At 36.0% G+C, this 27678-nt stretch overlaps 1 protein-coding gene across 1 annotated transcript in view; it reads right to left on the reverse strand.

Moving 5' to 3' along the window:
- LOC107594389 (potassium/sodium hyperpolarization-activated cyclic nucleotide-gated channel 4-like) overlaps positions 1-27678 on the reverse strand; it is an 88076-nt gene that overhangs the window by 35920 nt on the left and 24478 nt on the right. The window contains exons 2-3 of the mRNA XM_016284410.1: positions 19919-20342; positions 6700-6918 (exon numbers count right to left, since the gene is read on the reverse strand). Of these exons, the coding sequence (XP_016139896.1) occupies positions 6700-6918; positions 19919-20342 (643 nt within the window). The remainder of the gene's footprint in view (positions 1-6699; positions 6919-19918; positions 20343-27678) is intronic.

Genomic DNA, 27678 nt, shown 5'->3' on the forward strand with positions numbered 1-27678 from the left:
GGCAGCAACACAAAATGTGAAAAAATTAATATTTTCAAGGCACTGTATATATATATAAAAATACGCATGTGTGTTTTTTTGATAACTGCCTTGAGATATTAATATGAATTCACTGACCTGTGCATCCATCTATGTGTGTGTGTGTGTGATTTACTCAATGTGAATCCATCACAAAACAAACGTCACATGGTGTTCTCGTGCATGTGAGGTTTCCGTCAGGTTATGTCTCATCTTTCCTAGGCAGTGACTAGTTTGAAGAGGAACCCGCTGGCTACTGTCTCATAGAATAACAGCAGAGGTACTACAGCCAGGTGTGTGTGTGTGTGTGTGTCATTCTGTCTCTATATGTTAAACACACACACACACAAGGAGTCTTTCCTGTCTATCTGTCTTCCGACAGCTCAGGGAAATGTTCTGAGAACACATTAGTCAAGCTAACGAACGGACACACAGCCTCCCTCGCCTCCATATTAATCTGTGTTTACCATGCTAACGTCTCCTCTACAGGATGCCTGGCTCCAGGGTCTGGCACGCAATGAATCGTGAGTACCGTTGCCATGGGAGCAGGTTGCCATGGGACGGCCGGTGCATTAACGGATTGGCGATTGACCCACAGCTCAGAGGCCGCATCCACCGGGAGACCAAATGGCTGGTTAACCCACTTGGCTGTTCTGAATCTCCAAAAGCAGGCCAGCAGACCAGACGAAACGAGATGGAGGGGAGGATGTACCGGGACAGAGCGCTCCGCCGACTCATTATTAGGACGAATGAGTTTGTGAAATTCTTCTAAACCAGATGACAGAATTAAATGGGCTAATTCTCTAAACAGTTGCACCACTTTTGCGTGTTATCAGAGTCTGCATAATGGAGAGACAGTTCACATATAAGTGACCTAGCCTTATTCACACTATTTTTGTTTTTGAAACAAGTCTCTTCTGCTCACCAACAGTACATTTATTTAATCATGTAAAAATATGAAATATTATTACAATTTAAAATAAGTGTTTACTATGTGAATATATTGTAAAATGTAATTTATTCCTTTGATCAAAGCTGAATTTTCAGCATAATTTCTCCAGTCTTCAGTGTCACATGATCCTTCAGAAATCATCCTAATATGCTAATTTGTTGCTCAAGAAACATTTCTGATTACTATCAATGTTGAAAACAGTTGTGCTGCTGAATATTTTTGTGAAAACTGTGATATTTTTATTTTTCAGGATTCTTTGATGATAAGAAAGTTCAAATGAATAAATGTATTCATTTCTTTCAAAAAATTATTTAAATTAAGTCAGTGTCATTTTAGAGCAAAATGTGCCTGTATATTTGGCTGATTATAGATATATACATTATAGATTATAGATCAAAAGTCTAAATTAACTTTATGCTGAAAAAATAATTAGCAGATTTCTTTCTTGTATTAGGACAAAAATACTGATTAATGATTTGTTTTGGCATACTGTACATTTCCACTGTGCTATATTTGAACACATTCATGATTCATGTTCTGTATCAATTTTAATTTACTTTAAATTTATTTATGAGTAATAATTCATGACCGCTTTTGCACTTAAATTGCTTATTAGCCAGTCACAGATATTGATCAAATCATTTATGACAAATAATCAATTTCTTGAATCTTTAACAGCACTAGTGCATCCCCCTCAAACCCTCAGGCTATTCCGGAGAGGCCATTAGACTAGAAGAACTAACTAAAGTGTTGACAGATCTCTCTCTGCCCTCTGTGATTTTACATCATCTTCAAATCAAGAAATCTCACAATCTCCCAAAACGGTTTGAATAAGCCGTGCTGCGCCGCTCCTGCAGTAAATACATAAGCTGCAGGCATTAAAGATTCACAATGAAGTATCAGACAAACCGAACCATAAGCCAAATGCTCAATTCCCACCACTCCGGTGAATTTATAATATAAGAACAGGATCGGAGGAGAGAGATTTTAGAAGAAATAGCTTGAGATCTGTTTGCCCTGTGGTGCCAGACAGGTATTTGTGTCAGTGTTTAGATTACAGTCAGCAGAAATACATAGTGCCCTTATTCATTCAGTGCCTGGAGATGTTGAAAATGCATCTCGTCTGCTTTCTTATTCCAGTCAGGGTGTAAACGCACAGCTCTGAATGACTTACTGGCCTTCCTCACATGCTTGTGCCTGCCAGGATGAGAAAAATCACAAACCAGATCTGTTTAACGTCTCAGACTGAACCGAGATGAAATGGAGTGCAAATTTAGACTTTTATTGAAGTGTTCTGCTTCTCAGATGTTTCTCCTGAGAAAAAAGACTCCAGTAATCGCATGTGTGTGTCTCCTCTGATTTTCCCTACACGATTATCGTGGCCAAAAGAGATCACAATAATGATATCCTGATATCTATGGAAATCTAGAAAGAAATTTTTTTTGCGACACCCAGGGCCGTTTCTAGGCATAGGCGAGATAGGCGGTCGCCTAGGGCGCCACAAGCTGAAGGGGCGCCAATGAGTGCATGTACTGGCACTTTTAGCAGGGTTGTGATAAAGAGTGGCACGGTCACCCTGAAATATGACTGCCCCCACTGGATCCCCCAACATTATTTGGGCTAGAGTACTGTCAATCTGACGATGCCTGTATGTCACTAGATCAGAGCACTGTCAATTGCTGCCAGATTGTTGAATGCAAAGTTTGCATTTGGAGCGCTCAACAACGCCATTAGATCAGTATGCCACTGATAAATCTTTTATATGTAGTTTAAGGTAACAAAGGGGTTTTATAGGTTTGACTGAAATAATAATGCAATAACTGACACTTTAAATCAATGTTTCAAGAAACAACAACAAAAAAATTTAACAAAAAACAGATAAAGACAAACAAGTAGCCACTGATAATATCTAAACAATATGTAGTAGTATAGTATATAGTATCCAAATCAAAATGTAATAAAATTAATTTATGTGTAAATTATGTGCAATGTCTTAGCCACTAGGGATTGTTACATAGGGCTATACAGGCATCTAGTGGCAACACAATGATATTACAGATACTAAATTGTGCAAAATGTTTATCTTAACAGTCAATTTACAAATAATGCATTCAGATTTGTGGAACTCAATGCACTGAATCTCCACAAATTAGTGTCGTTACTATGACAACCAATTTGAATGTGACAAGCAACTGGTGTCTGAAAAGAATTATACATGTATATATATAATTCTGGCGACACCCCTACTTCAAATGTAAGATTTTATATATAAATGCAGCATGCTACGGTTTCAAAATCACTGGTCACCTCCTCAGTTACAGTATTTACCCTTATGACACAAAAACTATTTCCTGAAACAGTCAATAAGTTGATGTAATTCTCAATGCTTTCTCTCTCTAGGAGTGCCCCAGCTCACTCTTTACGTGCCTTTGTCTGTAATTTACCATTACTATCTCACATATTTATTATTGCATACATTTTTGACCTGCTGGACCATAAAATAGTAAAAAAAAAAAAAAAAAACCACAGACGCACATCAAAGCCACATTATCATACAGATCAGAAGATCACTTAAACACAAGGATGCAAGGACTCTTAACAAACAGGAAGAAAACACCTAGCAACCACATAGTAACCAACTAACCACTGCATCAACTTCACAGTAATTCCCTCACAACCACCCACAACATGGCAAGATAAAAACTACAAACTAACAAACAAAAAACACTACAAACCCCCCCCCCCCCCCCCCATTCTGTGTTTCCATTTAATTAAATGTTAACAATCATCAATCAATCAAAATTATATATAAACAATAAAACAATTAGTCAAATTAACAAATTAAAAATGTAATAATTTATTAAAATTTGAACAATAATAGTTCCCAATGAAATATGTTTTATTTTTATTTTTAAATGTAATAAAATGAAATAAAAAATGTTAGACTGCACAATAGAGGCTTAGAGTTTAAATTAAAACCATTATTCCTTAAAAATAATGTTTTAATATACTGTATTATTATTGTTGTTGTTGTTACTTTAAAAAGTACATAATACTGTATAATATAATATATTTCTGTCACAATTTCTTCAAGTTAAACTGAACTTTTATTTTTGGCAGGCTGTATTGAAGAGCTTTGAGTTCCTGTATATCTGACGACAGCATTTATCAAAATAAAAATGATGCTGATCATTCACAAAGAGACACACAGAGCATGCAGGCTTCATATTTCAGTGGCAGTCATTTTGCACTTTAATATTTATAGACACTTGTCCATATCACCATGATGCACAATGTACAGACCTACTTTTGATTTATTCATCACAATTTTGCCAATTTCCTTAAAAATCTGCATTATAAAGTAAATTCCATTTTATGACTGGTTTCCACTATTTCCACCGAAATTTCATTTTACTACTGTGATACAGACAGTAGCAACTACTCTCAGATCTTTGCAACCACTTAGATATGCCCTAGTAACCATCCATAAAACCCTGGCAATGAATGAAGCATAGACAAAAACCATTGGCATTTTCTTCTAGTTTCTTATGCTACTGCTATATCTGTTGTATCTGTAACTCGGACAATCTGGAGCGTCTGTAAAACTCCTGCATCTTCCTTTTGATCTTCTCGTTCCCTCTTTATATGTTCTCCATCTCTATGATTCTCACTTTTTCCATCCCTCAGTCTCTCAACAGATGGTGCACCATGTGGCGTTGTGCCCATGTTGAGGTGGGCATCGGGGAAGGGACTGAGGTCGTCCCATGCAGTGGGCATGAGGGACCCACCTGGCACACCGTATACTGCCTGCTGACCACGAGTGAGGTGAGGTCAGTAACTCATCCCAGGCTGGATAGGAAACTACAGAAGTGCAACTACAAAAACAACTCAATTTTCTGAAGTCTGTTGCACAAACGCTGCATGATGACGCACATCCTCAAGTTTAATACTTGGGGTTGTTTCAAAAAGCCCTTCTGAATTTAATTTCAATCATCAGAGCTAAAACTCCCTGCGAGTGAATATTAATATCTGCACTCTCGAGTCGGTTGTTTATGGGCCGTTATAAGTGCATTATTGTGAATTAAAGTAGCCGGCAGGAACTGTGGTAATCATGTTAGTGTGCTGAGATGAGTTTAGAAGTGTCACGCTGTCATCCAGCTGGACTGTGTTTTCTCCACACACTCAAATTCTACATAATTGACTTTCTTCCTTCACAGATTTTCTTACTTCCAAGCTTCAGGAATATCCTGTTTTACCCTCACAGTTTCAAAGTTTGGCTGGTTCATTCTCTAATTGAGCCTGTAGTTTTTATTCTATATCCTGTTGTGATATCAAGAGCTACTGTGTTTGGTGTGTGCTTAGATGTTCAGACAGTTTCTGGTGTGTCAGTTTAATGTTTAGTGTCACTGTAATTCAGTCAATGATAGTTTGACTTCCTGAAGAGTGAAACACTGTGATGCTTACGAAACAATGGAAGGGTCTGCCTGCAATCACCCAGAACACACTAGTATTGTAGTACCTGTAGTGATTTTTGCATGGACAAACACCATTAACATTTTAATCACTTTGGTGCCACTACATAGTAACCACCTAGCAACACCCTGGAAACCACACACTACACCCTAGTATCAAGGTTGCAAATTTTGCATGGGCGTAAACCATTAACATAGGCAAAATCTAGTTATTTTTTATTATAACTACTACCTAGCAACACCCTGTAAAACAACCCACAAGACCCTAGCAACCACATACAGTAGCTACACCCTTGAAACCAGTCACAACACCCTAGAATTTGTGGTTTTGACTATTGCATGGGCAAACACCATTAGCATTTTTTAAAAATCGAGTTATTTTTACAATTCCCTTTGGTGCCACTACCTAGCAACACCCTGGAAACCACCCAACATAGTAACCACCTAGCAACACCCTGGAAACCACACACTACACCCTAGTATCAAGGTTGCAAATTTTGCATGGGCGTAAACCATTAACATAGGCAAAATCTAGTTATTTTTATTATAACTACTACCTAGCAACACCCTGTAAAACAACCCACAAGACCCTAGCAACCACATACAGTAGCTACACCCTTGAAACCAGTCACAACACCCTAGAATTTGTGGTTTTGACTATTGCATGGGCAAACACCATTAGCATTTTTTAAAAATCGAGTTATTTTTACAATTCCCTTTGGTGCCACTACCTAGCAACACCCTGGAAACCACCCAAAACACCCTAGCAACCACCTAGCAACACACTGGAAACCCCCACAACGCCCTAATATCACGGTTGTGACTTCTGCATGGGCAGACACCATTAATATTTTTAAATCCAGTTATTTTGGCAATTCATGTTTGTGTCACTATATAGCAATCACCCAGCAAAACCCTAGAAAACACCCTAGCATTATCTTCATGAATTAATTTTGGTGTCACTACAAACAAACCACCTAGCAACACCCTGGAAATCACTTACTTTTGTAAACACCATGGGTAATCACCATTAAAATGATTAAATTCTAGTTATTTTTGCCCTTATTTTTGCACCACAACAGATGCGGAATAACACACTTCACCCATAATTCACACATCGTTTTGATACACAAGAGTCCCTGCGGTCTGGTCACCACAACAACAGATGACAAACACATAATGCAGCACCTTCGCAGGAAGCTTTCCCTGCCGCTTCTGCCATTTATTTATTATGTTAACCAACTGGACGTCACTCACCTTTTCCTGATATTGCCTGCGCGAGGAGTCCAGCGACTGGATCAGCGCCGTGGCGTGGCCGACAAACATGGCGTAGCAGGTCGCACCCACGATCATGCTGAGGATGGTCAGCCACACGTCTGTCATGCCGACAGGTGGGTACATGCCATATCCAATACACAGCATGTGGCTCATGGCCTTGAAGAGAGCGTAAGAATACTGCTGACCCCACGTGTCGTTCTGAAAGGAGAGAGAGACAGAACGAGAGACCATCACAAACAGTTTATGTCCACCTGAGAGATGAACTATACCATGTTTACAGATATACCTTAATATTTATGATATATTTACAATGACTTTGCTGGTGATATAAAAATAAACTTTATATTATGTATGATGATTATTCTTTTTTTCCCCATTCAAGAAAATTTCATTAGACTAATTTCAAAATATTCCTCTCGGACTAAGGGATTAAGGGAGTTTTAATAGTGTCTGTTATAGGGTTATTATCATTAACAAACTGAAACTGAAAGTAAAAACATTAATAAAAATTGTTACTTGAAAAAAAAACAAAAAAACATACATACATACACATATATTTCAGCCAAGGTAACATTTCTGATTTTAATTTAATTTATCTTGATGTACCTAAAAAATGAAATAAAAATTAATAAAAACTATATAGACGCATAAAAAAACCTACAAAAAATTACAAAAAACACACAACAAAATTGCTAAAACTTTAAGAAAAATAAAAACAGATTCAAAATATTAATAAAAGTATCTCTAACATAACACCTAATTTACAAAAATGCCATTGATAAATTCATTTCTGTGAATCAGTTTAAATGTTTTAATATATTCAATAATCTGATCCAATTAGAAAAGCTGAGTGTTTGTAAAAAAAACAAGATTAAGACTTTATGAATTTATGAGTTAAATATGAGTCCATAATCCACACTGAAAAAAAAATGATTAATTGAATTTACTACATTTTTTAAGTTAAGTGGTTGCAAACAATTTATTTGAGCAACATTTCAAAAAAATGTTGAAAGGTAGTCAACTAAATGCATTTATTTAAATGTAGCTAAAATAAATGGAATGCAAACACTTACCTTAAAAAAAATTTGTAAATTCAATGAATCATTTTTTTCAGTGCATAATAACACTTCCACCAGTTAAAAAGTCTATCCTGTGTTGTCCTCTCACATCAAAATCCAAAAACATTAGACAGTAACTAAACAGACAAACACTAAACAGTGTTTAGAACTGTTTCGGCTTGTAAACAGTGAATGCAGATTTTTTCTGTGCAGATTTCTCTCCTAATTCAGACAAGATATCTTTTTCACCGGAGGAAGTATTTTAATTAACAGCTTTTCACTTCTCCAGATGTTAACTGATGGACTGGAGTGCTGTGGATTTCTTGTGGATTATTGTGATGTTTTTATCAGCTGTTTGGACTCTCATTCTGACGGCACCCATTCACTGAGCATGTGACGTAATGCTACATTTCTCCAAATTTGAAGAAGAAACAAATTCATCTACATCTTGGATGGCCTAAGGGTGATGACATTTTTAATAATGATTATATTGGGTGAACTATTCCTATAACTAATGTTAACAAATGCAATTGTAAAATTGTAGAAATACATTAGTTTATGTTGAAATGAACATCAATGAATGCTGTAGAATTATTGCCATTGTTTGTTTATGTTAACAAATTAAACCCCATTGTAAGTGTTACCTATAAAACAAAGGTGAAATTAACCAAAGTTATTCTTTTCTGGTGTTTGGCACTGGCTGAGTGTTGATTTTAAACCCTGCTGACATCTAACAAATAATGGTAAGTGGCTTAAAATACTAAACAGAGCAAATCAAGCACACTTTTTTACGATAATCTCACAGTTTGTGTGGGCCCGCGGTGCATTTGTTGTCTGCTCGCCTCCCTGCTGACTGATGACGTGCTTGTTTGAATCTGATCTCTGGCATTATGTTATAGGACCGGGACAATCATGGACCACCAATTACCCCTCAGGGAAGCTGGCGAGCAGCCGCAGGCCTCATCGATAAACCATGGCAGATCCTGAGAGGACTTTTGCCAACCTCGCTCTCGTCGGGATGATTCAGGGTCACGTCTCGGGTCTCTGGCATTCAGCTAGGGAAACTAAATCTCATGGATGTCAAGAACAAGACTGTCCTCTCTCTCTGGACGCTGGGGACTTGGTGGCTGCATGTCCCCTTGACTAAAAACAGGAGGAAATTAAAGCCCAGCTCACCAGAGCATTGTCAATACTAGACGGATATTGAATTAAGGCTGTAGAAAAACCACAATCTGTGACACGTCACCCAACTAACTCAGTCGCCTTATGTAAGAACAGTTTATTGCAGAAATACAGGCCTTCACTAGTGCTGATATGAGTCATTTGACATAATGGAAATGCATATATCACAATACAGTACATAATAATATAAATTCAATAATAATTCAACTAAAAATGGTTAATTATAATAATAATCTTTATATACATTCTCTATATAATATATATATGTACACTGTAAAAAAAAAAAGTCCCTTAAAAAATGGTGAAATGACCGTAAAATAAAAAAAACGTAAAATTAAAGTAAAATATCGTAATTGAAACAAGGGAAAATCTGTAAAATAACAGTTTTTTTCTGTAAAACCTTAAATGAAAATTTCTGTAAATTATTTCAGTTAAGATATTTTACTGTAATTTTTCGTTTTTTGTTTGGCAGCCATAGCTGCCAGTTTAGTTTAGTTTAGTTAAAAAAACAGTAACATTTATTAATAATAAAATACTAATACTAATATATATATAATATTTATTAATAATATTTTTAAAATATATTTTATTATATATATCTTAATTCGCCTGATACATAGGGCTGTTTTTACTAAAAAACACTTAAAATTAATAACATTGATTAATAACACAACATTTACAATTAAATATGTAATATGTAATTACTTGTAAGTACTTCAATGCACTTCATTGTTATAATATACTTCAAAAAGTACTTAATCTTATCTTGATGGACACAAATCAAAAGATCAGATAAATGATAAAGGAATAGCAAGTCAGTGCAAAAAATCGCTTAAAGGCACAATATGTAAAAAAAATTTATTAAAATATCCAAAAACCACTAGAACAGTGTTATATATTTTGCTGACTTGCTGACTCCCAAATGTTTCGAAGAATGTTTAAATTCAGAGAAATAAGCAATTTTAACTAGTGACACAGACCGTGTCTATTGTGTCGCCTGCTAATGACGTCATAACCCCTCGATTTCTGGTTTTGTTTTGTAGAAAACATGGAAACAACAAAGGTGCTTTAATATGTTGTGTGTTTTAATAGACCAGTGATGACCGCACAGAGTAGCATTATAACAGAACTTTCAAACGTATCTAGTATGATAAAACAGCGCTGCTTTACCCCACATACTCACGACCGGAAGCGCTCGACTGTGGCATAATAAAAGCTCCGCTGCTTTCCAGCCGTGTGTCGCGCTCGTTCAGCGGCCTCGTTTCGCTTCGACGGCTTTCAGCCTCACCCTGCTTCATTCTGTTACGTTAATAAATCATTAGCTCATCCATGAACATGATTTCTGCCCGAGTCCCGTCAGATTGCGTCGGCTGTGGGGATGAAGACCACAACTCCCATGATTCCACACTCAGTCACGGTGTCATCTAACTACGCCTTTGTTTACAATGCGCGCCCTCTAGCGGTGAAAAATTACATATTGTGCCTTTGATGTATCGCAGCTTAATATCAAAACAAAGGACTCAAAATGATTATGCAACAGGTAGTTCCTACATTTCTAGACAGAGATAATAATTTATTATTATCAGTAGTAGTACTAGTAGTAGTAAAACATAAAAACAAAACAATAACATAATACTTTACCACCACCATCATCATCATCATCATCATCATCAATATTCATAATATTAAGACAAATAATAATAATACTTATTTGTCGGAATATTATGAATATTGATATTACAAATGACGATGATGATTGTTATTATTAATAAAAAATTTTATTCAATTTATTTATTTTAAAATAACATTTTTAGGGGGGGTTACAGCATATTTGTATTGTATTTATTTATTTATTTTTCTATCAAAAAATGTATAGATCTATTCACATCAGTGAAACTCCAATATTTCTCATGAATACATTAAAACATCAAATTATGGCACCATTTATCCAGACATTGTTTATGGACACAAGACACACACAGACACACACACAGACACACACACACACACACACACACACACTGTATATACATATAGGTAGGCAGTTTTTGAACACAGCCGAAGGACTTTGCTCTCTCTCCTGTCTTTCTACACACTTGGACTCTAATAAATTAGCACGGGAAGTGCTCTGGGTAGATTGTGGAACTCCTCTCTAATATGGGCTTATTATAAAGACATTATTGGGAATCAGGGGAATGAAGACTAATGTGTCTTGTCTGAACGGCGAGTGACGAACCTATGAATGTATAAATCACCAAAACTACAGAGGCTTTTGACCGTCTCTCTCTCTCCCTCCCACAGAGTGATGGACACTCGGCCGCTCTGACTCTAATTGACACGAGACATGTTAACGATGAGAGCATCACGCAGCGACCAAACATCTCAGCGCTGATTGACGAAGCTGATGAGAAATGAGAGAGACAGACAGAGAAACTAACAGAAAGACTCAAATCTAGCAGACTGGACCAAAACCTGCTGGTTTCAGCACATGAGCGATGGGAAAATGAATCAATGAAGGAGTGAGGGATGACAGAAAATCTTACAATTATCAAAGGTTCACAATCTGTTTCACAATTAACCAATTAACATATTAGACATCTTTAAAATACAGCACAATGCTTACTTATTTTTAACAACATTTGCAATGGAAAAAAAGAGAGAACATTATCAGAAACCTGGGAAGAAAATTTCTTATAAGTCTTTCTATTGTAAAACTGAGCCACGGTGAAAGAGCAGACTCGATCCGTCAGTATGTTTATGTCCAGCGCAGTGAATGAAAGACCAGACAACAGTAATCACTGATGAAGGAGCTTTCTCTGAGAAATACTGTCATGCTGTGTGCTAAATCACAACACCATCCTCACAGCCTAACCCTAAATCAAGTATTTCGCAGTGTCTGCAGACCTAAACAAACCTACCAGAGGTGCTAAACATCCAGTCAAAGTTACTTCCAACCTAAGCCTTAAAAATAATAAAAAAATAGTAATAATAATATTTATCCATTGAAAGCTATTTCATCTACGATTTAAATAAATAAATAAATAAATCAATTCATTTTATTTAAAATAAATAAATTAAAACTAATTAAAATATATAATAATTTTATTAATTATTATTATCATTAATAATAATATATTATTAAATAAATTAATAATTAACTCCTTTAAAAATATATATACATGGCACATCACCTATTATTTAAAAAATAAATGTAATCAAATAAATTAAATGCATTTAAATACAAACATACCAATAAATAACCCTACTGGAGGTGATAAACACCCAGTCAAAGTTACATCCAATTTAAGCCTTGATAATAATGATGATGATGATGATATTTACCCATCTGCAGCTATTTGATTTACTATTTAAAAATAAATAAAATAAATAAATAAAATACATTAAAATTATTTTAAATAAATAAATAAATAAATGCATGTTTAGAATAGCACATCGCCTACCATTTAAAAAAACGTTCAAATCAAAACAAACAAACAAACAATAAATAAATAAATAAATAACCCTACTGAAAGTGATAAAGTCAAAGTTATATCCAATCTAAGCCTTAATAATAATGATGACAATATTCATCCATTGGCAGCATTTTCATTAAAAATATTTGGGTATGTTAAGAATGGCACACCTACTATTAAAAAAAATAATATAAAAATCAATTCATATATTTTTTTAAATACATAATTACATTAATTAAAATAAATACAAATAACAAACTAAATAAATTTAAAAAAACTAATTAAAATAAACTAATTAAAAGAAATTAATTAAAATGTTTATTTTGAGATTGGTATACAACCAACTATTACATTTTTTTTATTAATTAAATAAAAATAAATACAATAAATTAATTGAAAGAAATTAAGTAAAATGCTTATGTTTATAAAGGCACATCACCTACTATTTAAATAAATAAAAACAAAATAAATACATTCAAATAAAACAAACAAACAAAAAATATATATTGTTATAAAAAAGTTTCTTTCAACCAGGAACATGTTTTTCTTGACTAATTAACATGCAATTAAACATACAGTACATGTAATGAGATGATGTGACCATAGCATAGTATTCTACTGTTTGAAATGCATACTAACCAAATATTCAAGACTGGAGGGGAGTCTCTGAAAAATATTATGGGGACGATACAGTCTCTCACACACAGTGTTCACATACTTCACATGTAACTGGTCATGCATACAGTATTCAATTAGCATACTGTGTATAGCAAACAAACTGAATCCTAGATGAAATTAATCAGTAAGGTAGTATGCCTAGACGATGAGGGTTTTTGATTCTTTATTTACATGGTTTTAGAGCCCACCTGCTGTGTGAATATTTATATTACACAAGTCACATTTGCACATTGGCCTTTTATGTTGCCAAACCGTCTTACATCCCTTAATACGCTGTTAAACCCAGTTTCTACCTCCTCCTGCAGACTTTATCTCAACCTACTGTATGTGTCAGGCGTGACGCCAAACCAGCCTAGAATGACTATATTTGTGTTTTTGCACTGCAGAACCTCAGGAAACTCTGTGCCATACTGAACGCTATGCTTTCCATCCTGAACATCCAATCGCAGCGACACGAGCCATAAATCAGAACAATCCCAGATGCCGATATTAATAGAGAAGGACTCCCTGCCTTCGCTCAGTAAACAAACACAGATGGTCCGGCTACCGAAGCTCCACAACGCCTTCGAAACGATCCCTCACGCAAACTCAGGCCATTGAGAAGCACTCAGAGCCATTCGGTTCATGCAGAGAGAGCGCTTAAGCTTCGTCGTTTGCATAATACGGGCCGAGAGGGGCTGCTTCAGCTCTTAAAAACACCCACTCCATTAAAACTCCCAGCGATGGCCCCAAAAGGCCCCTGGACGCTGAAAGCGAGGTTTGTTTGGATGGCCGTGTCAGCGAGAGCATCTGCTGATCGCAGAAGGGACTCATTAAGCCTTCATATGAGTTTGATTTAATAACACGCTGACGAACTGCATTCACTCACAGGAGAGCAACTTCCTCCAGGAAGGTGGAGATCAGCATCTTCCAAACTTTTGAGAAGAAGATGTATTTAATTGTGAGATTGTCAGCATCAAGGGGTTAGCTTCGCTTTTGGTCAATTAAAATTTTGTGTACATTATTTGAAACATGGGAATACAACTCGGCAGGATTAGCACCAGTCTGCTGTCAATATTACTACTGTATAAATAATAAATAAAGAAATGAAAAGAAATTAATTCAAATGTTGATGTTTAATATCCCCACTATTCCTTTCATCTATAGGAACATGCTTTTCTTGACTGATTAACATGCAATTAAACCCTTTTAATGATAAATAATATAAATAATGAATTTAAAAACAGCAAATGTGATGTATACCAAATTACAGAAATAAAACGAAATTGAAATATTTAAAAAATCGTTGACAACATTTTTGACAAGATCCTATGATTGACATAAGGAGAAACAAGGTTTTAACTGAATTATATAATTAATTTAAAATAATTACATACGTTTAGGGTCGGTTAGATTTTTTAGAAGTCTCTTCTGCTCACCAATGCTGCATTTATTTGATCAAAAACACAGTGAAATTTGTGAAATATTATTACAATTTAAAATAACTGTTGTCTGTGTGAGTATATGTTAAAATGTAATTTATTGCTGTGATCAAAGCTGAATTTTCAGCATAATTTCTCCAGTCTTCAGTGTCACATGATTCTTCAGAAATCATTCTAATATACTGATTTGCTGCTCAAGAAACATTTCTGGTTATTATCAATGTTGAAAACAGTTGTGCTGCTTCATGTTTTTATGGAAACCGTGGTACATTTGATTTTTCAGCTTCTTTGATGAATAGAAAGTTCAAAAGAACAGCATTTATTTGAAATAGAAATCTTTTGTAACATTATACAAATCTTTATTGTCACTTTTGATCAATTTAATGCATCCTTGCTGAATAAAAGTATTAATTTCTTTAGTAAAAATCAAAGGTACTGACCCTAAACGTTTGAATGGCAGTGAATCTCAAAGGTGCCACAGACTCTTTTATACCCTTAAACATTCAGTGGTAAAAATAGCTGTTCTACATTAAATCATGATGACAGTTTCATGACAGTTAAGACACCATTAAACTCATCTAAGATCAGGGATAATTCCTTTAAAAGTGACACTTTGCGATGGCTTTTCATTTCCGCCCCATCAAGGTCCGCTCACTTTCTGTCACATATTATGCTGCTTAGTGCTGGGCGGATGGAACAAAAATCTTTATCACTTTTTTTTTTATATATTCTGCCAGTTTCACGGTTTATCACATTCTCTCCATGACTGTGCCTTTAGATGAATCACAATGCATGAAACGGTTGCAGAGCCACTGCACTTTAATCACGATCCAAACAAAGATGCTACATACAGTATGAGCCTTTTTTTATGTAAATTACATTTAATTTAAAGCAAAGGCGGAATGATCTAACCTTAGCTTTGTGAAATTACGCTACATAAAATGTAACTGCATGAAACAAAAACAGCAGATGGATGAATGAGAACGCAAGTTCACTCTCTGACAGCAGGTGGTGCTTATGGAAGAGCAGCGATGCTGTGCTTTTAAATACTACATCAGTATGTATTATATGGAGGTAAGATGAAAATTAGTCAGAAGTGTGTGTAGATAACAAGGATCTCCACTCAATTCATCTCATCTCTCTAGTTTTCCAGTTCAGTCAGTTCCTGCTGTGTTCCTCTGCCTGCACTTTCCTCCATCACAAACAAGGTGCAGAAGCTTTTAGGTCTAAAATGCAGTAAAATCAAGTTAAAATAATAAAGTAGTGTTTTCCATTTATTTAAAGTGCCCCTATTATGCTATTTATATGGTTCCTAATATTGTTTTGGGAGTCTCCTATAATAGGATTACATGCATGCAAGGTCAAAAAACGCTTTAGCTTTCTCAAAATATGCATTTAATATCCCCTCATTTTCCAGCAATTCTCAAACGATTCATTCGAAGCAGTTCAAAGTAGGGATGCACCGATACCACTTTTTCCAGTACTCGTCCGATACGATACTTTTATTTTTGGTACTTGCCGATACCGAGTTTCGAAGATCACACAACAGAAGTGCACGCGCTCTCTCTCTCTCTCTCTCTCTCTCTCTCTCTCTCTCTCTCCCTACCGTAAAGTAACTTGTGCATTGTTTTACTTGTTTTTGACATATCCGACCGAACTACAAACTTTCCAGTGATGTCTGTGAGAAAGGAATATTCACTCGACAAGCTCGCGCATCTGCGCCGCCGCGCGCTCAATCCACTCAGTGTGCTTTGTTTATCAGCTCGCGCACACCAGCTATACAGGCGTTAATACTGAATGTTTAACATTATATTCATTGCATACATATACTTCGTAGTAGGCGTCCTTAACTCCTTTCTGCTGTCTGTTGTTCTGTTGTCGGTGTTTCTTTGTTTGAATATGGCGCTTATCACATGCTGTGTGGTATCGGCGTTTGGTATCGGGGCATTTTAACGAGTACGAGTACGAGTACAGGAGACCAGTATCGGGCCCGATACCGATGGTGCATCCCTAGTTCAAAGATTCATTCTCTCTAAAACCCTCCTTTCCGTGAGCCTGCTCTGCTCTGATTGGTCAGATGGCCCAGTCTGTTGTGATTGGTCTACGGTATACAGCGCATTTCGGAAACAATGCGCCCATTGCCAGAGTTCCGCATTTTGAACGCTATATAGAAAATATAAACATCTATTATTTATCATACTTACAGGTTGTGATTCAGTGGAGCAGTTGGTCCAAATAAACAGGATACTGATCCATCTTCCAACAGCAAGCGTTTTGTGAATCCCGCATTGAAATCACAGAGATTAGCGAAGCAGTCGTCAGTAGAGTGACGTGTTTGCGGGATCAAGTTGTTCGCGGCCGGCCAACATAGAACATAGGCGCGCATTATACAAATGTATTAGTGGGATTCGAATTACTAATGACTCGTATCAGCTGTTCAGAGTCGATTATTTATTTTGGGAGATAATTTTATCGTTTATCGTGCACTTTCAGCTTTACAACTTTGCAGATCGTTTACATTCACATACAGCTACATTACACACTGCATGAAAGGCAATACTGGAAATGGCATAATAGGGGCACTTTAAAAAACCACACCAGGACGTCTGCGAACGTTTTTATGAGGAAACTTCAAACAAGCAGCATTGTGAACACTGCGATTATATTTCTGTCACTCTTTTTAATTAATCAGATGATCGTGGCAATTATTTGAGACAACCACAATAACTGTGCAGTTTCAATTTCAATCACAGTTTGTCAAAGAATATTAAAAAATCATTGTTGTAAAATACACAAAGACAGTCAAAGGTCTTCCTTCCAACAAAATTTGTGGGTTTAATCAGACTGCATTATATTATATTATATTATATTATATTGGGCCTATTTTATTATATATACAATTAGGCTATTAGGCTTAGACTGTACAGACAAGAATGACAAGAACAAAACAGGATTAAATCATTAATTGCTAATTATTTGTAGGACAATTAATCATGAAATTTCAATTACATTTTGTCATAGAACTTAATTTTTTTTTTCCTAAAGTACACAAAGGAAGTCAAAGGTCTTTCTTCAAACAAAACTTGTGGGTTTAATCAGACTGCATTATATTATATTATATTATTTATATAAATATTAATTTTCACAGGACTAAAGTAAATCACTTGGGCCTTTTATTATAATTTTTATTATTATATTATATGAAATAATAATAATTATTATATATAAGTAAAAACGTATGTATTAGGCTTAGAATGTACTGTATGTGACATGAACAAAACAGAATGAAATTATTAATCGCTAATTATTTGTATGACAAATTGCAGCACAGATTTTATGATTTGCCTAATTTATGACAGGCCAAATTATTACATTACATTACATTATATTATATTATCAGAAACAGAAAATCCTCAAACATATCACTAATGTAGTACTCTGTAAACTACTCTGTAAACATCAGCTTAACAAATACTGCTCTGAAAACTAGTCTGACGATTTATTATTGAGACTTTCCAATGTATTTTTCACGTCTGACATGTTTTGCACGCTTCTAATAGGAGCTGTTCAATTTGCAGCGTGCCGCTGTGGAAGAGAGCGTGATATGCTGTCATGAGAACTAACACGGCCGACTAAATGAGGCAGCAGCTGCGTTCGCCAGATTCACTTCTCACCGCGCACCTCTGAGACCCTGTTCACCCGTTCACTACTGATGCTGAGAGACGAACGCTTCTAATCAACGCTTTAATCACCATCCAAACCCATCCTCAAGAGGACCAGAGAAAATGACAGCCTAATGTTAGCACTCTGCTTTGAAATATTCATTAATTGATACGTGTAAGAGTCAACACTTCGATTTCTGCCAAAGCTCGCAGACTGGCTGGAAATGAGAGTCACGAAGCATATGCTGCTTCCAGCCTGTGATTTCTGCAAACAGAGAACAAACTGGATTCTAAAAGCACAAATCAGATCGCTTCAGTATCTCAACCACTTCTGCAAGATAACAATGAGATCAAATGCCTTAAACTATGCTCATATTTGCAAACATAACAAATCAAACGTCTGCAGTCAAACATCAGAGATCTCAGGATGAAGAGAACATGATATGAGCTGCTATCTGCTAATCTCATAGCATTTCTTTTCTACTTATAAACTTTCGGAGAAACACTAAAGATTGACTCTCACATAATTAAGAACTCAAATAAAGCAATAGTTCAACCAAAATACAAAAAGTCATCATAGTCATCATACTCACAGAAGCATTAGCCTATGTTTACATGTACATCAGTATTCAGAAAACAAAAATATTAAGAAAGACTTCCATTTTATGGAATTATTAAAAGAAATGTCAATAATAATAATGACAGTTATAATAATAATCAACAAAAATATTGTATTATTTGATAGAATTACTAAAAGAAATGTACATTAATAATAATAATAATAATAATAATTATTATTATTATTATTAATGTACATATTTCTTCAAATATAAAAAAAAAATTATGCTTGTAGCGGTGTCGTCTGGCATTTTTGAAGGTCAGAAGTGTTCGAGTCCTAATTAAATTATTGTGAACATTATTATTTTCTTGAATTATTCAAAGAAATGTACATCAATAATAATAATAATAATTATTATTATTATTATTATTATTAATTTTGTGGAGGCGTTGGGCATGTTTGAAGGTCAGAAGTGTTCGAGTCCTAATTAAATTATTGTGACCATTATTATTTTTAAGAATTATTCAAAGAAATGTACATCAATAATAATAATAATAATAATAATAATAATAATAATTATTATTATTATTAATTTTGTGGAGGCGTTGTCTGGCATGTTTGAAGGTCAGAAGTGTTCAAGTCCTAATTAAATTATTGTGTACATTATTATTTTTAGAATTATTCAAATAAATGTACATTAATAGTAATAATCATATTATTATTATTATAAATTTTGTGGTGGTGTTGTCTGGCATTTTTGAAGGTCAGAAGTGTTTGAGTGAAAAAGTTCTCAAATCTCTTAGAGAATAACAGCAGGAAATGTGTAGATCAGCATATTTATAACGGCAACGTCTATAGGAATATTCTGATGCCAGTACGCATATAAACATAGAATTTTTCATAATGCATTGATGTGCATGCAAATTGACGTCAAACTTGCATGTCTTGATATGCCAAGGGCAAATAATGATAGAACTTTACTTTTAGCTGAACTGTTGCTTTAAATTATACATAACTGACAACTCCACTGAATCTCTTGTGCTATGAAAGCAATAATATTTTCCTCTGGGCAGAGATGTTAAATCCCTCCCCGGGTCACATTATCATCAGATATCTGCAGTTATGAGTGGTGAATGTGGTAAAAACACTAAAAACATCCACTCACCTCCTCCCATTGATGAATGTAGCGTATGAGCCTCGAGAGCCGCAGCAGCCGCAGCAGACTGAGGATCTTGGTGAAGCGTACGATCCGCAGAGCGCGCGCCGTCTTGTAGAAATCCGAATCGATGCGCGTCTCCACAATGAGGAAGATGTAGTCCACGGGGATAGAGGAGATGAAGTCCACCACGAACCATGAGCGCAGATATTTGATCTTGATCTGCTGAGGGTCCAGAATGATCTCCGCGTTGTCCTCCTTCACAATTCCTGTGCGGAAGTTTAGCACCAGGTCCATGAGAAAGAAGGTGTCGGAAACCACGTTGAAGACGATCCACGGCGGCGTGTGCTCGTCCTTGAAGAAGGTGATGCCCACGGGAATGACGATGAGATTTCCCACCATCAGGAGCAGCATGGTGAGATCCCAGTAAAACCTGGAGGAAAATTGCAGCGAGAAATCAGTATGTTTAGCAATGCCACACTGAAAAACTGGACAATTTAGCACCAAATATAAAGTGCTGACGCATGTTATATCAGTGCCAGGGTGTTTCCATCACCCAAAAATGAAAATTGAGGTTGAGGAAAATGTCCTCAACCTCAGGCCATCCAAGATGTAGATGAGTTGGTTTCTTCATCAGATTTGGAGAAATTTAGCATTACATTATTTGTTCACCAATGGATGCTCTGCAGTGAATGGGTGCCGTCAGAATGAGAGTCCAAACAGCTGATAAAAACATCACAATAATCCACAACTAATCCACACCACTCCAGTCCAGCAGTTAATGCCTCGTGAAGCCAAAAGCTGCATGTTTTTCAGAAACAAATCCATCATTAAGACACTTTTACCTTCAAACCGTTGTTTCCGGCTAAAATAGGTAATATGTCCATAATCCATAACAACGCCTCCTCCAGTGAAAAAGTCCATCTCCTGTTGTCTCTCACATCAAAATCCACACACATTTTTGTTTAGAGCTGTTTTGGACTGTTTTGGCTTGTAAACAGTGCTTGATCTGTGCATTTAACTCTCTCACAAGAGGAAGTATTATTATGGATTATGGAAGCAACGGTTTGAAGTTAAAAACATCATAATGATAGATTTGTTTCTTACAAACACGCAGCTTTTGGCTTCACAAGACATTAACTGATGGACTGGAGTGATTATAGTGATGTTTTTATCAGCTGTTTGGACTCTCATTCTGATGGCACCCATTCACTGCAGAGCATCCACTGGTGAGCAAGTGATGCAATGCTACATTTCTCCAAATCTGATGAAGAAACAAACTCATCTACATCTTGGATGGCCTGTGGGTGAGCACATTTTCAGTAAATGTTTATTTTCGGGTCAACTATTCCTTTAAAGAGCATCACTAAAACCTTCAATCAACCAGTGGTGTCTTCTTAAACTAGCTGATATGCACATTATTTTAGTGATTCATAGCCAAACCATCAGCAGAAATATCCACACTGCAGTTTTTTCTGTACATAAAACACACAATCATGTGGTCATTTAATTACAAACATGCATCAAAGCGTATATGTATAAAATAAAGTATTGTGGGGAAAAAAACTGCTGAGGTCAGCTAAACCGGTTTATCTGGTGACCAGGTTAAGAACAGATTATGACCGGTTAAGAAGATTTCATTTCTTGTTAGTAGTATAAAGTATGTTTTGGATGCTTTCATGCTGGTTTTAGCATTGCTCAAACTGGTTTACATGCAACAACATCATCTTGACCTGGTTAGGTAGTCAAATTTTCTGACACAAATATCTAAACATTCTTAAAATATCTAAACATTTATTTAAAATGCAAAATGACAAGATAAGAAGCCTGAAAATGTGGTTTGTGCTTAAAACAAGAACAAATATTTGCCAATGGGGTCAGAAAAAAATATTCATAGGCAAAACAAGTTTATTTTTCTGATACCAGTGGCAAATATTTGTTCTTGTTTTAAGCATAAACCTCACTTCATTTTGATAAATAACTAATAAAACAAAACTTCTAATCTTACATCATTTTGCATTTCAAGTAAATGTACCTTAATTTAAGAATGTTTCATATTTGTACTAGAATCAGTAAAAGACAAACTTAGAAGCATTCAAAGTTGCCAAACCATGCCAAAAGGTGCATCGCTTATGCAGAGATACAGAATCAGCAGCATATAAATTCATATCCAGAGTTTCCATGAGCTGACATAAATCATATAAAACATTGAAAATGAACACAAAGCATAATTATTCAGAATGCAAATGCATGCACACACCTTTGTGACTAAGGAAATTCATTTCGACAATAAATTCAAATTCTGTTCGCTGAGGATTCAGCTTATGAATCGTAAGCGGGATGCACTTGAGATTTCAGCTATAAATTACGTTCAGAAATTCATGACGCTGAATTCCTCACCGATTTCCATGGTAAACACGGGAGTTTAATGCATGCAGTGCGACCTCTACCATCCTCAGGAGCGTCCACATGCGTGTGTGTAGTTATAAATTGCACTCTTGGCCCAGTTGGTAATTGAATCTAGATTGGCTCTGTTGTTGGGTGATATATCCTCACGGCTCTATAGATTGCACAGAGAGAGAAGGTCAGTGTTGTGAACGTCTGGTTCTGGTTGATTTACCCACCCAAGTTTAGGAAGCCCATAAAAATCCATCGTCGGTGTGAAATCCAATTTAAAGCAGCCTGGGCAAAGTAAACGAAAGCGGTTAAATTTGCTTGTATTTGTGGATATTTTCGACTAAATTCAAACACCCACCGTTCATTATTGTTTATTTACTGTTTCTTTTAACAGGAACATTTGGCTATTTGTGGATGAATCACTGCATCCTGAATAAACACTAATTACAGTGGAATTACACATACAAGCACAACTGTCTGTAATGCCTGAGCTGTGATGGATTACAACACACACACACACATCCACACACACACACATGGAAAACACTGACAGTAATTGGAATTCTTCAAAGTAGCGAGGGAATCCGGCGATTCAGATCACTGTCAGGGTGTGTGTTATATTTAGTGAGACGTTTCTGACACTGTTCGCTTCAGCTGAGGTATAAAACTCAGGAGAACGTCACACACATCACAGGAACGGCACATTCAACACTCACAACATTTGTTCTTCAACCTCAGTATTCCCCAGCACACACACACTAGCTAATGCATAATCGACATTCGCCATTTTCTGCCCATCCGCTTGCGTCTCTGGTCATGGTGACAGCTTTGATTGGGTAATCTGGACCTGATGAAGTTTCTGAAGTGCAAAGGTTCGAAATCCAGACATTTACGAAGTAACAAAGCGGCCATAAAGTTAATAAGGTCACTGTTATTTGTTTCTTTATTGTACTGTATGTGATAAGTGTTTTTCTTGTTAAAGGTGTTGTGCGCTTCAGCCTTCTGTCATTATGAAAGCATGTTTCCAAGACGAAATAAAAAAAGAAAAGTCTGAAATGTGGCATATGAACTTGCAATAATGAGAAAAAAGTCAGAATTGTCAGATTAAAAATTAAAAAAATTAAAAAAAAATTTTTTTTACACAATTGCAAGATGTAAACTGATAAACTGATGTAAACTTAACCTTGCTTTTTTAAAGACATCAGACAAATACGGACGTTAAACAGCAGAAATGTGAAGAAAGCACTCTCTCATGAATTCTCTAAATCATCATTTTGATTTTTTTTTTTCCTGAGTCAATAATCTAAGATGTTTTGTGCATGTATGTGAATGTTGTGATGGAGAACATTTCACCCTGAGCAGGCAGAGATCTGGAACCATGGAAATCATGGAGAAACGCTGCTCTATAAACAGCGAGTGCGTGTGTGTTTGTGTACGTGTGTGCATTTAACAGTCAATCTCATGTTCCGAGACAGAAATAGACTCCATCCAGTATTTACAGTGCTTCTTCTCTCTCGGCACACAGCGTTTCTCTGACGTTAGACTATGAATTCCCTACACATCCAGAGAGAAGAAGAAAACAAGAGAGGGAAGACAACATACGACAGGAGGAACAGAGACAAAGACACACAGATTGCTCGAGTGAATCTCACAAACCTGTCAAGAACAAGCCTGCATTTCAACAAAATCAAGAGGAAAGCTGCCACTAGCAGCACCAAACAAAATTGGGAAAAAATAAATAAAGTTTTCAAACAAACATATTCCTGTTTGCAATATAACAAGTATTTTTACATAGTCTATAAATTACATACTTCACTTTTAAAGAACAGGAAGCCTTTTTAAGCATCTTAATGATTTTGTCCATCGCAACATTATTTTCATGACAAACGCATTCACAAATTCTTATTGAATTTGAACTTATTTAGGAATTTATTTGACTTTACATTTTTAGTAATTTTATTATTATTGTAATATAGAAAATTTTAATTTACATGGTCAAGTATTTATATATTATGGTAGTATTTGTTATATTGTATTTGTTTATGCTGACTGAAATTATATACTGTATATACAACTATTCAAAATCTTGGGGCGGTATTTTTTTCCAAGAAATTAATACTTTTATTCAGGAAAGTTGCATTAAATTGATCGATAATGACAGTAAAGACATTTATAATGTCAATTTTTAAAAAATCACTATGTTTTAATGTCATGGTTTTACACATTTTCAACATTAATAATGATCAGAAATATTTATTGAGCAACAAATCAGCATATTAGAATGATACTGTTTTTACTGTATTTTTGACAAATAAATTTAGCCTTTTTGAGTGGAAGAGACTTAAAACAAAAATCTTACTGATACCAAACTTGTAATATTTAATATAAAAATATACAGTATATATATACTGAGAGAGAGAGAGAGAGAGAGAGAGTATATATATAAAACTAAACTAAAATTACAATAAAAAAAACTGTCTTAAAAATTAATTTCATAATGGGAAAAAAATGGTCCTAAAAATATGCTTCGTTTTATGCAAAATACAATTTCTTATTTTGTGAGGTGACATGTGACCCAGATGTGTTTCCCTGAGATTCAACTGTTTAGCCTTGGAAAAGCTGAAAGTTGCTTAATTTACATTTACATTTACATTTAGTCATTTAGCAGACGCTTTTATCCAAACAGTGTTAATATGTGAAGGACAGAACAACAGATGGATGGAGAGAATATCCATTAAGAGAAAAAGAAAAGAAGAAATGTCCACACACACACACACACACACACACCTGAGATGCTCCTCCATGACATTTCGCTCATCCACTACAGAGAGAGAGAGAGTCCTGGTTCCCTAAGAGGATGCCCATGACATGTTTTCACCTTTTGAGTGCCTCCGGCTACAAGATAAACCTCTCTCTCTCTCTCTCTCTCTCTCACACACACACACACACACACACACACACACACACACACACACACCTGAGATGCTCCTCCATGACATTTCGCTCATCCACTACAGAGAGAGAGAGAGTCCTGGTTCCCTAAGAGGATGCCCATGACATGTTTTCACCTTTTGAGTGCCTCCAGCTACAAGATAAACCTCTCTCTCTCTCTCTCTCTCTCTCACACACACACACACACACACACACTCCAGCAGGCTGTCATGGAAAAACATGCAGGAGTCACGGCTGCACGAGGGGTTAGAATGAATGAATGAATGTATAAGTGAGAGAGTGTGTAGTTTTATCAACTGTTATATACAGCACATTTACAACGGTCACTGTATATTATAGTAATTAAAAAAATTTTTTATGCATAACACAAATGTTAAGACAACCACAAGATGCTACAAGATACTGATGCAAAATAAATATTTACAGACTTATTTAGATATATTTGCTTATGACATCCTAGTAGATAGCAATGCCATAGCAACCACTTACAGCACTTTAGAAACCAAACAACAATGCTCTAATACCCCCAGAACACACTGAAAACCCCATAGCAACACCCTAGCAACCAACCAAAATACCTTAGCAACCACGTAGCAATTCTCTAAAACCACTCTTGACATCCTAGCAGATAGCAATGTCAAAGAAACCACTTATAACACCATAGCCACCACACAGCAATGATCTTAAACAACTCACAAAGCCTTAGCAATCACGTAGCAACACCCTGGGAACCAATCAAAATACACTAGAAACCACATATCAATGCTCTAAAACCACTCATGACATCCAAGCAGATAGCAATGTCATATTAGCAACCACTTATAACACCCTAGCAACCCCACAACAATGCTCCTAAACCACTCACAATGCTCTAGCAACTTCATAGCAACACCCTAGCAACAAATGAAAACACCCTAGCAACCACATAGCAAAGCTCTAAAACCACTCATGACATCCTAACAGATAACAATGCAATCATAGCAACCACTTACAACACCCTAGCAACCACACAACAATGCTCATAAACCACTCACAATGCCCTAGCAACAACATTACAACAACCCGACAACCAACCAAAATACCCTAGCAACCACACAGCAATGCTCTAAAACCACTCATGACATCCTAGCAGATAGCAATGTCATAGCTACCACTTACAATGCCCTAGCAACCACTCACAACACCCTAGCAACCACATAGCAACACTCTGGCTACCACGCACACACCCTAGCACTGTGGCGGGTGGGAGCGGCACCACTGGCAGTGTTTGTGATGCGGTTCTCAGGTGTATGTGGTGTTGTTTTAGTCTCTGACGGCACGAGTGAAGCAGCTCATTTATGAACATGAATTCTAAGCATCTCCTCCTGAATAATGCATTTTCTTGCTCTCACTATGTGTTTGTTTGTGAGGCGGCTGTTTGTTTTTGAGGTGGTTGTTGGCTCACTAGTTTGTTGTTTGTTCAAAGAATCCCTCTCAGAAGTGGGGAAGTGCCATCTGGCCACACACACTCATGACACATTAACGCAAGAGAGAGAGAGCACGGATGTTAGATCATGTTGTATTAGACAGCTGCAGTATAACATGCCAGTCTGAATTTGTCTTTTTTTCTTGCACCCTGTCCAACTCACTGAGATTCAACTCTTATAGGAGACCCTGAACAGTTTGGCCACATCTGTGTGTGTGTGTGTGTGTTAGAAATCTGGAATTTCTAACTTTGATACAATACCTTGAAAAATATAGACTTTTTAAAACCATTTTCAACACCACTAGAAAAAAAAGCCACAAAATTAAGGGCATAAGATTTTTATTGAAAGAAAAAATAACTAGATGAGTAAAGTTCATATCAAACTTTTATGTCGGTTGGACAATGCCTTGTTTGAAAGTTTGAAATAAAAGCTGAAGTCTGAAGATTTTACTCTAAGTCATTAGAATGTTATTAACATGTTCTAGCACGTTGCTAAAATGTTTAAAGGGGTCTTATTATGCTTTTTCACTTTTTCAACTTTAGTTAGTCTGTAATGTTGCTGTTTGAGCATAAAAAGGATCTGCAAAGTTACAAAGCTCAAAGTCCACTTCAAAAGGAGATATTTTATTTAACAGAAATCACTTTTCAAAAACTACAACGAATGACTCGCTTGAACTACAATGCGTATTTTCTGGGATTTGTGATATCACAAAGATCGACGAATGGGACGAGACCTGGTTGAGCTGCACTAGAGAAGACAACGAGTGTTACCACTATGTCGGAGACACGCTAGCTTTCCCAAAGCAGACAAACTTAGAGTGTTTACAATCATCCGGGTTTAAATCGTGCTCAAATTGATTTGATTTTGACGCAATATTTACACTGAAGCTCGCCAGGCGCCGAGTGCTGCCAATCACAACACACACTGACCCAGCTAACCAATCACAGGACACCC

Source organism: Sinocyclocheilus grahami, unplaced genomic scaffold (assembly GCF_001515645.1).
Source record: "Sinocyclocheilus grahami isolate Dianchi unplaced genomic scaffold, SAMN03320097.WGS_v1.1 scaffold182.1, whole genome shotgun sequence".
NCBI classification, from domain to species: domain Eukaryota; kingdom Metazoa; phylum Chordata; class Actinopteri; order Cypriniformes; family Cyprinidae; genus Sinocyclocheilus; species Sinocyclocheilus grahami.